Source organism: Talpa occidentalis, unplaced genomic scaffold, assembly GCF_014898055.3.
Source record: "Talpa occidentalis isolate TD23 unplaced genomic scaffold, MPIMG_talOcc4v2.1 talOcc4.13, whole genome shotgun sequence".
Lineage (NCBI taxonomy): Eukaryota > Metazoa > Chordata > Mammalia > Eulipotyphla > Talpidae > Talpa > Talpa occidentalis.
This window is the reverse complement of record NW_023601322.1, coordinates 20,747,672-20,762,058: the sequence shown is the minus strand read 5'-3', so window position 1 is coordinate 20,762,058 and position 14,387 is coordinate 20,747,672. Positions and strand designations below refer to the sequence as shown.

The following is a 14,387-nucleotide window of genomic DNA, read 5'->3' as shown; positions in this document are numbered from 1 at the left end:
GTCTCATCTAAAAGCCCTACCGACCAATTATCTTATTTGCCCCTGGCACTCCCATGTGAAGTATGGTAAGAACAATAATCTCTCTCCAATACAGGGGTTAAATACCTGAAAAACGTATCATAGCTAGCAACAGCAAGGTCACATAGAAAGTAGGAATTTGGGGAAGAACAATAAAATATTATATATATAGATACATATGTAGTATGGCAAATGAAAATTCTAGAAGGGACTCATTTCCAAAAGATAACAATTAGTCGGCATAAAAACTTACTCAGGTAGTGTGACATAGTTCTAGTTGCTCACCCAGTATCCACTCTCCATATAGGTGTGGTTGTGATATGCAAGCAGATACTATTAGGTGGATTTCTGGGGAAAAGTCTTTGAAAAGGTCTGACTCAACTGGGAGGGATATCCTTTTGCTCCTTATCTACCCATTCATTCTGCTTGGGATGTGATTGCAATGGCTGGAGCTCCAGCAGTCATCTTGTAACCATGGGCAACTTTTAGAAGCTACACAAAAGGTTTGCCAAAGAGACCAGGTTGAAAGAGTCTAGGTACCTGACTTTACTGGAGTTGTTGTATCAGTCTCAGATGCCTACCATTGAATTTTTTGGCAGGGAAAAAAATTCCTAATTTGTTTAAGCCACTTTCTCCAGGTCTCTGTCACTCGGCTAATTGATACAGATTGGAAACCCTTCTAGTTTATCTTCTTCAATAGCCTGGGAGACACTGTCTTGGTGTAGTGGGTTTTGACTTATGCAATCTATATCTCTTGAAAAGTTTCCAAACAGACCTTCCTGGCTGGAATTACCTACATTATTTTCTGCACTTGCCCATGAACTTCTTTCATCTTTATAAGGAGAGGCCCACTGGCCTTTCCACAATTCATCATAGCTCTTAATTAAGAAGAGACACTTTATTATGATTCCTGTCACTTATTCACACAGTAAGAAGGTAGAATATAAAAAAAATTGACTCTCTGCCAAATCCTACAGACCTACCACATGGTCCCCATGACAGAAATATAGTGGCTGTCTAATATTTAAAAGAACTGAACAGAAAAGCAGTGCATTTAAATTTCCAATAAACAAATATAGAACTGTCTTATCTCAAAAATTTGGTAGGACAAATGAATTGTCAAGAGATGACAATATTGCTTTCTGAAGAAGGGGAAAACTGAAGCCAAAAGAACGACTTGTCCAAGGCCATCCGTTTGATTGTCAGAACCATAAATGGAACTTAAATCCAGAAAAAACAGCTTGGGTCTTCTTCCTCCCACCCCACCAGTGTGAAGCTCAAGTGACATGCAAGGGATTCCCATTGTTGCTATTGGTTACCCTCTGATGAGAACAGCCCCAGAACCCCTGAGAACCTGGGTGAGGGCAGATTTTGTGAGGCTACCTCCCTGGTGGTGGATCAGGGAATTAAAGACATCATCTTCCTAATTTCTCAAAGCCTTTGCTTCCCCATCTGTAAAAGGGGCTAATCACTGTCCTCTCACCTCACAGGGGTGTTGGAATGAAAACAGGCCATAGGTATGAGAACTGTGTGTAAATGGAGTCAGTTAACAGCAGGGCTCATGCATGGCCTAAGAACAGTCTTAACAATTTCCATGTGCCTGCTTCCCTTTTAAGTGGCCCTCTGCCTGGCTCACCTGTGCCCTCCTGAACATAGTCGGCCATGGGCCCCGTCACTGTGGCAATGTCGATGTCGGCCATCTTAGAGCTCAGGGTGATCTCCCAAAAGTCAGCAGGGCTGCTGCAGTTGCTGCTCCGGTCCCCAGTGTACTCCTGTCCAGAAGAACACAGCCCAGGCCCATTATGGCTCTGGCATCTTCTACCCAGCAGGGCCACCCCCAAGCATAAGGACAATGACTGAGCCAAGCACTCAGCCACACACCTTCTCATAAAAAAGCCTCTCAATCCGCCCATCCTCCTTCTTCAGGGACAGCCAGCGCCCACACAGGAATAGGAACTCATCCTCATTGGTGTCGTTCCAGATCTCCACCTTCTCCACATACCAGTCTGCACACCACTTGGTGTTGTCATGGCGGAGCTTGATCTTGTAGATGACGCCCAGGTCAGCAGCCTCAATGATGAAGGTGTCAGCCTAGGGTGTCCAGATGTGACAACTTAGGTGGGGGAAAGCATCCCCCACCTTTACCCACTCCAACTCCACCCATCTGATACCTACCTCAATGTTGGGTGAACAGACTTTCCTAGACAGGGACCCTGAAGGCCCCAATCCCTAACACAGAGCGTTTGGTATTTAAGACCACACATCTACATTCACCCCACTTTAGAGTCTGGTTCCTCTGTGGATAAGCCCTGTGGGTGTGTGGAAGACAGCCTCTGAGGAGCTGGGTGAGGGTTGGGACAGAAGGGGGTGCTCAGTCTGGTGCTGGCAACTGGACATCATTAGTCTTGTTGTGTGTTGGCCTAAGTTCAGGAGGGAGGCTGGGGATAAAAGGGATGGAAGACGTGGAATGGTTCCGAGTAATCGGAGGGTGCTTTCAATTCCAGGTGAATCTGGGAGGCAGAGCAGGAGTCAGTCAGCTGGGCTGCAGGAGGGGAGAGGCCCTGGCGAGGCAAGGCTGAGGGACGACATCTGGGATGGGGACTCAAGGAGGGTTTTGTATGGGGTGGGACATTAAGACCCTTCTCTGTCCCTAAGTCTACCTTCAATGAAACGACATACACTCAGCCACTTGCATTCTTTAGGGCTTACTCACTCAGAAGTGGCGTTCTGGACCTTGAGGAAACAGGGTCAAAACTCAGGTTGAAGGTGGCAGGCAGGAGCCTGGACCAACATGAATTTGGTCTGTAAATTACTAGGATAATTACCCAATTTCTGTCCTCAGTATTAACTTTGGGGACAGAGAGTGGGTGGTATCCCCCCACCATCATATCTTAAAGCCCCTTTAGCCTCTTCCTCCTCCTCCCTCCCTCTTTTTTTTAAGATTTTATTTATTTATGCATACAAGAACTAGAGTACAGGCCAGAGGTGTGGGGGGTGAGAGGGTTCACCAGAGACAGAGCGGGGAACAGAACAGGCAGACTGACTGAAATGCACTGCTGAGGGGAGCAGCGGGCGAGGCAGGAGAGGTCTGCTGCGCCATGTAGGTAGCTCCCTGCCCAGGGATTGAACTCGTGCTGCAGTGGCTATGGCGGGCTTCCTAGGTTGTGTCTTAACCCCTTGCACCACCAGGGAGGCCCTCCTCCCTCCCTCTTAACCTTAAAAATCTCAGTTTGGTTATCAATGCCCATTGGTTTATAATTCTTTTGCTCTGTGACTCTATCCTCTTTGTTTTTTTATTTTATTAATATGTGTGTAATTGTCCAATATTTGCCATTATCTTTCTGACTTACTTTGCCTTTTGCTCTAGTCCTTCTTATAAAAGCACAGTGTGGTTATAAGTCCTTCTTATAACCAGCCTTCAGAGCTGGAAGGGCTGTAGACACTGTCCAGTCATGTGGTTTTCAGCCTCTTTGCAGCCACAGAAACTTTCGCTTGCTAGAGGGCTTGTGTGTTGTCTCCACAGACGGGCCATGCTAAGGTGAATCCACATGGTGGGTGGGCTCACCCACAGTGTGGCTCCCGGGGGCCCCAGTGCCACCCAGATCTCTGCACAGCTCTGTTCAGTGATTTACTTCAGACCCTCCCTTTTCCAGATGGAGAAACTGAGGCCAGAAAAATTCAACCTTCTAAGAGGTTGATGGCAGAACCAGGCCCCCAGACCTCCAGTTCAAACCTCTGAGGGTGCAGCCTGGTCGCTCTGGGAGGCTTGCCTCAAGGCTCACGAAGCTCCCTTGGTGAGCTGGGTTTTCTGCAGACCACCCACTCTCTCATATAGCAGGCAACTTAGGGCACAAACAGTCCCCTTGCTCAAGCTCTGCCCTCTGTCAAGCCCCACCCATAGGCAGGACCCAGAATCCCTGCACAGGCTGAAAGAGGGGGGCAGCCTTCTGCAGGGGGGACCACAAGGGACAATGCCCTTGGGCAGGTGCATGAAGACCAGAAAGTTGCCAGATAGTCTCAGGGACCAAGAAGAGCTGGCCCCCAGATAACTGGACCTGGCAGGAGAAGAGAAGCAGGAGACTCAGCGCCCCTCCTACCATTCCTTTCTCGAACTTGTTGGTGCGGTTCTCTGACTTGCCGAGGTACCGCTCCCCGGTGTCCCCCAGGTCTCCGTAGATGGTGATGTAGACCCTGGCGTCCGTCCCTGCCCCAGGAACATTTCCGGTGAAGATTTGCACTGAGTACAGCACAACTGGGCAGGCAGTTGGACAGACAGGCAGATACACAAAGGGAAGAGAGGGAGGGCACAGCTTTAGGCTTGGGGAAGCTGAAGCTGAAGGTCTATTAAGCTTCTCATTTGAGGAGAACAAATGTTCTTCCTTTGATTTGCTCCAACAGCTACGTTTAACCACACGTCTGCAGTGGGAAGTGGACGCTCTGATCTGGACACAGCTGGGCTCAAGAGACCCAGAGGATGGAGATGTCTCTCAGCGCCCCTCAAACCATCTCCCCATCCAGCTTCTACAGCTTCTACAGCACCCAGGGGAAAGACTCAGGACACTCTGTCACTAGATCCAGCTGCCATGATGCCCTGGCCTTTCCACCCAAGAGTGATCTGTAACAATGCCAGATCTTTCTATGGAAAAATAATCGAGTATTTTTGAAAGAGTAGCTTCACCTCAGTGTCCATGTCCTTATTTTCACTCATTCTTCAAGCCACTGCCGCCCAGGGCTGCAGGAAAAAGCCCACGGCGTTGTCTCCCATGGCAAGGGAAAGATAGGAAGTATTGGTGTTACAGTTATTGAAAATTACTAAGGAGAGTGAAAATGAATGCTGTCTTGTTGTTGCTTTGCTGCTGTGGACTCGTGGAGGAAGCATAAAGTGTCTCTTTTCCCAGCCCCCACCCCACAGGGAAGGGGGAGTCTTGCAATTTTATGGAGGCTAAAAATTCTCTCCACACTCTTCTGTCCTAAGAGTTTTGGAGTTTCAGGCCAAAGATGAAGGCTAAGAATTCTTTGTTTCCTCGCCACATTCCTTTTTCCTAAGAGCTTTGGCATTTCAGGCCAAGGAGGAAGGAACATCACTGGATTAGCCCCAAGAAGAGGGATGGAGGTCATGGATTTGAGGTCAAGGGCAGCTGTGGTGCCCTTACCTGTGGGAGGAAGGTTAGTTTCCCCCAGCCTGGGAGCAGGTGTGAGTTGGGGTCTGCTCTGGTCGGAGGAACCCCTCCTCACACATTGACCCAACAGGGGGATATCTGTGGGTTCATCTGGGGACTCAAAGCAGGAGGTTAAAGAGAGGGTCTGGTGACAAAGCCAGGGCCTGCAGAGAAGAGTTTCTTATCACTGAGTCGCTGTGTGGTGGGGGCACAGATGGACGAAGGGCAGGCCCCTCAGTGAGCCTCACGACTCCTATGAAACCCCAGAAAAGGGGACTCCCACTCTCTTCAGTGACTGGTATGGAATTTCCTACCAACCCTTGCCAGTGGGCTCAGAACTAAATTAATTAGTTTAATTAATAAACTAATAAGATTTAGAAAAGTAAGGTGATACAGCTGCCCTGCCCATGGGTATGGAGCACTCACACCTACAAGAAAGCGCCTCTCCACATCCCCTGGATTGCACAGCACACTAGTCTCCTGCAGCCTTCTGCCCCTCTAGATGTTTCTCCTTGAGTAGCTTCATGGATTCCTAATTTTCTGCCAGCCCCTCAGATGTCAATGCTCCAGCCATGTCCCTCATCTCTCATGCTGCCTGTCTGGGGGTTGCCTTTGCAAGTTCCCTGCCGCTGTATCACCAATCCAGCTTCCTCCTGCACTCTAGGCCTGAGCTCCACTTATCAAATGGACATGTCTACATTGGGCCAAAGGTCACAAACTCACATCCAAACCTGATCTGCACCCATGTTTTCCAGAAGTCCTCCTCACGCATCTGCCCTGTCTCTGCAGCCCCAACACACACTTGGCTCACTCTGCTCAGTACCCCTATCACGCTGCGAAAATCGCCCTCAGAGGCTGCATTTCTCAAGGACAGGAAAATGCACTAGTCACGCTTGCCCCCCATCTCCACCTCTCTCAGCCAGGCAAGAGTTCAGTCAGCATTTCATGAGTTACAGTAAAACACACAATCTTCTCTGTTATTCGAGAGTCAACATTGCCCAGGCCTGCTTGGCTGACCCTGACATGAAGTGACACCAGGAATCTTGTAAAAGTTTTGTCACAACAATCTGCTGGCACCCTCTTTTCCACCCCTTTCCTGGCTGGGTATTCAGTCCTGCTGCACACTAAGACCTTTCCTAGGAGGCCTTGCCCCAGAATGGGGTGCCAGGTGACCAGGGGCTAGAGTGAAATGGCTGTCCTTTTCCCCCTCTGTACCCCCATTGCTCTCCCCATCCTTTGGGAATTTGGAAAACTGGCTCAGCCGCTGGGTGCTGAGCAATGCGGTTGTGCAGTCAAACCCGGCTATTTCTGGATCCTCCTCCCTCCCATCCCACCCTGGCCACACAGCTCTCAGAGGAAAGATGTTTCCCTAGAAACATTGCCAAGCACAGAGTGGGTTTGCGGCATGTTATTAATACAGAACAGCCCAAGTGTGCCCCTGGGACCTTTCCAGGGGGTCCTCTGGGATCCAAGTGGAAAAGGGAATTATCCCCCCAGGTTTAATAGCAAAGAAAATTCAGAGAAAGAAATATGTGTAGGAAAAGTCATCACATTGTGGCAACACTTGCTTTTTTCTCCCAGCCAGTGGCGAATCAGAGCAAGGGGCTGTTACACAGGGAGCTGTTTTACTCCCCCCAGGCTCCACAGGGTGCCAGGACTCAGATTTTACTCCAGTTGTTTTTTGTTTTTGTTTTTCAAAAAGGCCATGCAATAAATATAAGCTCTCAAAACCTCTCTGATCCATGTCGACTGCCCCGGCAGAACCATGGAAAGACCCATGGTACTCTTCGGTACATCATCAGTGGCAGAAAGTCTGTTTTTTTCTAAGTGGAGTAGATCTCTGGCATAGCCATAGCTCATTCAGAGCTGACTCTCTGGTGAATAACATGGGTCAAGTGCACCATGGCCTCACTGGCCTAAACAGAGGGGTGATTTTGCCCACGTGGGCCGGGAAGGATGCATGTGGGTGTGCGAGTGTGTGTGTGTGTGTGTGTGCATGTGCTCATACACTCACATGTGCACATACACCCTGTGGAAAGAGAGAGGGCTGAAGACTGAGACTTGAGCAATAAAAACCACTTGGCATAAGAAAGGAAAGCAATACTCACTGAGCTAGTGACAGAGGTAGGAAGAGAACCAGAAAATGGTGACTCAAAAGCAAAGGAAGATGTGCAAGAAGCACGTGGTGAGGCTGATGCAAAGTCTGCAAAGAAAACCTGGTCAGTGAGGAATGGGTGAAGGTCACTGGCATGGAAAGAAAAGAAGCCTATGAGCGGGGACATCCCATCCGGTTGGGGGTGCATTCACATCCTCAGCTGCATCTAGTCCCTGGCCACAAATACACGGCAGCTTCAGTGAGGCACTAATTCAGGATGCTTCTGGATGCTTTCGTAGCAGGGCCAGCTAGAGCCAGCAAAAGCAGACAGGACCCTGCTTCACAGGTTAGTAGCCAAATAAATGAAGAGAAGGGAAAGAAGCAGCTCAATGCAGACACTGGAGAACACATATTTGGATGTTCCATCAGGCTGTGAGACAGAACTCAGAGGGAGAGAGCAAGACCTTGAAGAATGCTTTTGCCATTTATGAGCTGTGTGGACTTCGGGAGGTCATGCATCTCTGAGTCTCTGCCCCCTCTATGGAATGGAATAGAGATAATAACAGACGTGCCTCCTGGAGCAAAGGCTTTGCCGGTCACAGGGCAGGCACTATCGGGGGAAAGCTGCCCGCAGTGACAAGGCTGATCACACCACACTTACTATCCAGAGGTTCCTCCACTTCCTTGTAGACTTGCCTCAAGGACCCATCTTTCATGTATTTCTCAGTGAAAATGTCATAAGGGACCAGTTCTCGAATGGTCTTCTTGTCATCTTCCGAGGTGGCAAACCATCGATCGCAAGGGAAAGTCAAGGTCTCTGTGCCCTGGGGTAAGGAAGAAAGTGGAAAAATATCCCTAATGTGGAGATTGTCAACTTCAGTGATTCCTCAGCATCCACTACTCCTGTGGACAAGAACAAGGGTCATGAAGTCCCATAGATCATGCAAAAACCACTTCTACGACCTCATCAGTGTTTGGCTCTTAAAGGCCAAGATCTTAGGGCCACTTAAAATCCAATTGTATGGGGAATATAAAAATAAAATTTATTAATTAAAAAAAAAAATCCCAAAATCTCAAACTCAGGGGGCAAGGGTAGGGCTCTGTATATTTTCATTGCTCCCATACCATGACAGAGAATTATCACCAGGCTTGTTTTTTAATTAACTATTTCTTTCTTCATCTGAGTATTCTTTTTTTACATCACATTATATAAGTTTAAGGTATTGTAATGTTGTCCTAGGTTTAGGATTTTGTGGTTTCAGAATGCTGTCCACATTGGGGGGATTTCCTTCTGTAAGTTGACCTGGCACTGCAGGAAGGGCACCTTGGGTCACTGCTGAGAGCGTGACATTGGGGACAGAAGGCAGATTCGAGGCTGCCCAGACCCTCCTCCTTGATGCCAAGATCAGGTTTCAAAAGATTCTGCCTTGAACCTGAGCTACAATATTTCCTACATGTTGAATGAACTGGGTTAATTTTCCTCAGGTAACTGTAACTCAACTTCATGAGGCTTCAAGCTCTTAATGGAAATCTGCCTCCGTCTCTTCCAGAAAGGAGCACAGGGAACAGCAGCTCAGACCAGTCCCAAACTCACATCTTTGTCTGGGAGGAGCCTGCGGATGTCCACATGGGAGCAGTGCCAGCCAGGATTTATGCCCGTGTTATTATGGCCAATCCGAATTTTTTCAATGATCTCACCCACGTCTTCTAACTTCAGAAAGGAGAAAATGAATAAGACTTCAGCTGACAGGTTCCAGAAAGCACAACCTCAGCAACATCCTGTCTCCCCAGGACATCTTCCCTTGAGTCCCTATAAACTTCCAGGGGTCACTTTCTCCAGTCAAGCCAGCCACCCCTCTCCACCATGTTTCCCTCATGCTCCCCTTACCATCTAGACTAGGTTCTAGAATTTAGTTCAGTCAACTTCTGGGAGGTTGGCCCTTCTCTTGCTCTTTCTTCCATTACTACTGTTGTAACAGTTCATCACCTGCCTGAGAACTGACTTGGTTATCAGAAGATGGTCTCTGGCTCTGCCTGTGCCTTGTCTTGCTAGGATGACGTACTCCTCGGCCCCTCAGAGCCTCCCCTCTCCTCATCCACTCCTCTTCTATGCATCCTCAAATTCCAATCTAGTAACTTGACATACTCTATTCTTGCCCCAGGGCCTTTGCACTTGCCCTCCCTCTCTTTTCCTCTTTCAATCTCATCTTTCAGGTCTCAACTCCAGGATCACTTCTTCAGGCAAGCCCCCTGACCAGCTCAGAAAGTCAAATCTCCTCATGACAGCCTGACAGCATCCTCTGCCTCAGCCCCAGCACGTCTCAGAGTTTGTTTCTTTGACACCCTCTCCTCCACCATTGGAAGTGACAAGGGGAGAAACCACCTGTTTTTACTCACTGTTGTATCCCCAAAACTTAGAACACATCCTAAGTTCCAGACCTACGTACTCATTAAATATCGGTTGGAAGGACGAAAGACTGAGCATTTCTTCATCTTCAAAATGGTGTGATAAAGTTACCCAGGCTCTGACATACAGGGCTGAACTTTAACTACATGGCGTGTATGAAATACCACTGACCAGAAGAGCTGAAAGGTGTGTCTCATAGTGAGCCCCCAAACTGAAAGAGTGATAATCTCCTCTCATTCCTGCTCAGAGCCCATGAGCCCCAGTACTCAGCTCGGCTCCTGCCCCCAACCCCAGTCCTTTCTCTCCCATATCCTACCTCCTCCCTAAGAGCATCTGGCCAATAACAGAAGATATAGATGGGGACATGGGGGCAAAGGGAGAAGATGGCAAAGACAGCAGGGAAATGTGGTCAGACACAGCTGGCCGGGCACATGAATTACATGGAATTCATGCCTTGGGGTTTGGTTCCTAAGCTGGGGGCACAGGGGGTGTGGGTAGACTTGGATTCCCTGCCCCTCTGTGGAGTTAGCTGTCAGGCCCCCTCCATCAAGCTCTCAGTGCTGCAGGAGGCGGCACAGTCAGCTGGGCGTGGAAGGGGCACTTCAAGAGTGAGTGGGATCTGAGTGATGGAATCATTCATCATGTGTGAGGCTTCTTTAACCACAGATGGAAGAGCATGAACTGCAACTGCCTCCATCCAGAGGCTCCCTCCCTCTCTGCACAACCATCCAAGGGGAGGCCCATCTGCACAGCTGGAGGAACCTCCCCAGTCCCAGCCCACCCTCTCCCTTCCCAATCCTAGCCTTGGCTCTGCCACCCATGAGCTATATGACCTGAGGGGAGCCATACTCCAGGCCTCAACTGCCTCATCTATAAAATGGGGTGGGGGTGGGGATAATGTCTTGCTATGGGCAGCTATGGACAGGGTCAGCCCTTGAGGTCACTTCTAGGTCTAAAATCACAGACCTGGTTCTCCTTGTCAATTATTCTCTAGTCCCGAGTGACCGGCAGAGCACCACAGCATGGAGACTGAATGAACAGGGATCAGCACACCCCAGCGCGTGGGGCCTGCTCATCCACACTTCCTGGAGAAGTGGCGTCCTGTGAGCCCTCCAGAAGCTTTCTGAATCATTAAGCAGAGACCATCAGACCACCAGTGGCTTCAGACTGATGTTAGTGTCAAGGGCATTTTTTTTAAAGATTTATTTATTTATGCATGTAAGTACTGGGGTATAGGCCAGAGGTACAGGGGGTGAGAGGATTCACCAGAGACATAGTAGGGAACAGAACAGGTGGATCTACTGAAATACACTGCTGAGGGGAGCAGCGGAGGTTCTCAGGTGAGACAGGAGAGGTCTGCTGTGCCATGTGGGTCAGCTCCCTGGCCTGGGATCGAACTCGTGTTGCAGTGGCTGCGATATCATGATAGTGCTGTGTCTTTAACCCCTGCGCCACCAGGGAGGCCCCTCACAGGCATTTTTAATGAGACCTTATGCTTTCCCAAGAATGGAGAAAAATGTGAGTGCCCTGGGTGGAACCTGGGGCTCATGGGTTCTCCTCTTGAGGACACGAACCCCTGCACAAGCAGGCAGTAGTGACTAGCCTGCCTTTCCCTCTGTCAGAGGCTTCTTTTTCTCCTCTCCAGCCCACCCCTGAGGCTCCAGATGTGTGGGCCTCAGCCTCGCTGGTGCTTAAGTAGCCTCCTCCGGCTGCTCAGTACAGCTGCTGTGCCAGGGAGGCCGTCTCAACCGGGACCCTCAGAGAGCCAGGAGGACTTTAAGGGACCACTGGCCATGGATGGTGGGCCTCAGCAGTGGACCTGGAGGATGTCAGAATAAGAAAGGACCCTAGAGTTCTCTGGAGAGGTGAAAGAGTTAAGCAGAGAAGGCTCTGGAACTGAACTGCTTGGCTCCAAAGCTTGGCTCCACTGTTCATTAAAAATGATATCCCGAGCAAGTCGCTCACTTTCCTGTGTCATGTCAGCTGTCAGAATCATACCAGCCAGGCCCTGGAGTGGTGGTGTGGGCCGAATGAGCCGACACACCTCAAGTGCATGACACGTGCCCAGCAACCCTCAGCTATGACTGCTGTTCCCAGCCGAGGAGGACGAGGAGGACGAGGCCGCTCTGCGCGAGAGCAGCTGAGCCAGAACCAGGAAGAGTTATGGACTCGTAAACCAGCTCCATCTCCTCCCTGAAGATCAGTGAGCAAAGAGAAGTGGAAAGACAGGGGTACAAAGCCTTTGCAATTGTTTCCAAGCTCTCATAGTCCCCCAAGATCAGAAAAGAAAAAAATATTTTAAAAGTGGCAAATTATAGCTGCCAATTAGTGGGGACTTCATGGACAAAACGAGTCGGAAGTCACGCTGATGTGGAGTGACAGCCAGGCCACTGATGGCACACAGCCTAGCTGGCTCACGCCCCACGATGTCTTGGGTGGATGAGACGTGGCTTTGCGTGGATCAGTGAATCACCCTGGAATTTCCTTTGTGAAAAGACTACACCAAGGCGGCAGACCTTCCCAGAGGTGCTGGCAGCTGCCAGAGAAGGCGGAGGGAGCATGGAGTCACCTCCTGCCCACGCACGTACATATATACACACACCCACACACACGTGCTGCCCCTAGAAGAAGGAAAACCCTCTGGATGTGGATTTTCACTAGAAAATACAGGACACATCTCCAAAGGCGGCGGCCAAACCAGCCCCCCGAGGCCCCCACCACTTGTCAGCCAGCCCCAAGGCATAAGTCCTCCCCAAGGCATGTCACTTCCCTCCTACTCTTCCTACCAAAATTCAAACTTCAAGCGGTGCTTACATCCACCGTGGGGCCTTGGCTGCACTGTTCGCTTCACTAGGAAAGCCCCTCTATATCCCAGCTTGTACCCACTTTCAGGCCCACCTCTTCTTTCAGAGCCACCATTTCTGGGAGCCTTCACCTCTCCAACACCCACAGATGCTCCGTCAGCCCCGCCCAGCATCACCCGGGGCTAGTCTCCTGCAGTGGTTCAGAGCACAGCCCCTATCCCAGCTGTGTGATTTTAGTTCAACTACTAAGCCCTCTGTGCCTCAGTCTCCCTACATATATAACAGGGACAGTTACGGCAGAGTCATTGTGAGGGTAAAGTGAGCTGTACCAGAACCTTCTCACCCAGAGATCAGTTGTTATGATGATCATTTTGTGAGGCCCAGCTGGACTGCAAGCCTCCTGCAGGAAGAGTCAGCTTCATCCCCTTCCTTTGTCCCTCCCACCCAACCTAGCACACAGCAGGGAGCACAGAGGAGGCACTGAACTGCAGGATACAGGCCATGGTCTATGGCCTACACCCCTAGTAAACAACATTGCCCCATACCAGAGCGGCTGGGGAGCCAAGGAACATTCAGACGTTCCTCTGCCTCCAGCTGTTTGGCTGTGGCTTGGCAGATGAGTGGGAGACCCAGCAGCATGATGAGCAGTCACACGCCAAGCTCTCCCTGCTGCCTGTTGTTGCTGGTGGGACTAGACTGGCCCCAGTGAAACTGGGATCATGCCTCCCATTTCCTCTGTCCACTCACTGTCACCTTTGATTCTGACATAGCCCTGGGAGGACAGGGTGAGGTTCACCGTCCTCCTGGTGCCTTGGGTGTCCTGAGGTCCAGAAAGGTTGGAAGAACTGTCCATCAAGGTCACAGGTGGCATGTGTCTGTTTCTGGACACAAAATGCCCCTGCTACATTTTCTGCTCCAGCCTACCCCTTAGTCTGGCTCCCCAGCACTTTGCTGAGCCCAGGTACCTCCATAATGAAACGGGAGGAGGACTTTCTCTCAAAGAACACCTTCTGTTCTCTCTTGTTGGTGCATAGGTACTTCTCCTGGGTGCACACAGCATCACAGCCATAGATGACGATGAAGATGTTGGCGTCTGTCCCAGCAGCAAAGACATCGCTGGTGTAGAGGGTGATCTCATAAGGGACAACTGGAGGCGATGAACAGAGAGTAAAGTCAGAGGGGACAGGAGAACGGAAAACATCTAGACAAGTTCAAGTTCTTCACCAGGACGCTGTGCCGGAATGCTTTACCAGGGAGATGCTGCCCTAGAGGCTGGGTGGTCACATGGTTGCTTAGCAACCAGGGAGGAGTAGAGCAGGGGGATAGTGTCCCCTCATGTCCAGCATAGGAAGCCCCTGCTGCCTTAGACCCAGTATCCATGCTTCTCACATGGCAGAGCTAGTACTGCTGATGGGCTGAGAGCACAGGCTCCTCCCGACCACCTGGGCAAGACAGTCACGAGCCTCGGTTTCCGCATCTGTAAAGTGTCCTCAATGTGGCCCTGAGCTGTAGATGCTATAGACAAAAGCCTTGTATTTCAGGGTGCAAATGGCTAGTAAGTCCTCAGGGGTGAGAATCCTTTCTCTACTCCCCCACCCCTTGCTCCAGTCCCTCACTGCCTGGCCATTCCCAGTTCATCCTTGTCACATCTGGCCCCTGAATGGGTTGGACACTGAGGGGGGCCTTCTAGGCCTCTTCTGCCAGATTTCCACACTTTACAGAGGCTTGCTTCTGGGGAGGGGAGAGGAGAAAAGGAGGGAGCACCAGTGTTTCCCCTGCTCTCCCAGGGACCATCTGTCTTTAGAGGAGAGGCTGGCCCTCGTGCTGTGGGCAAGCAGCTTCCCGGGGGGCAGCGCCCAGCCTGAGTGGAGGCCAGCACGATGCCAGGTACAGTCTGAGGACCC

The 14,387-nt window shown here is 50.3% G+C and overlaps 1 protein-coding gene across 1 annotated transcript in view; it reads right to left on the bottom strand.

The window, feature by feature from the left end:
* LOXHD1 (lipoxygenase homology PLAT domains 1) overlaps positions 1-14,387 on the bottom strand; it is a 126,750-nt gene that overhangs the window by 34,634 nt on the left and 77,729 nt on the right. Inside the window, exons 26-31 of the mRNA XM_037508574.2 lie at positions 13,449-13,630; positions 8,867-8,983; positions 7,934-8,096; positions 4,116-4,270; positions 1,900-2,109; positions 1,655-1,790 (exon numbers count right to left, since the gene is read on the bottom strand). Coding sequence (XP_037364471.1) covers positions 1,655-1,790; positions 1,900-2,109; positions 4,116-4,270; positions 7,934-8,096; positions 8,867-8,983; positions 13,449-13,630 — 963 coding nt within the window. The remainder of the gene's footprint in view (positions 1-1,654; positions 1,791-1,899; positions 2,110-4,115; positions 4,271-7,933; positions 8,097-8,866; positions 8,984-13,448; positions 13,631-14,387) is intronic.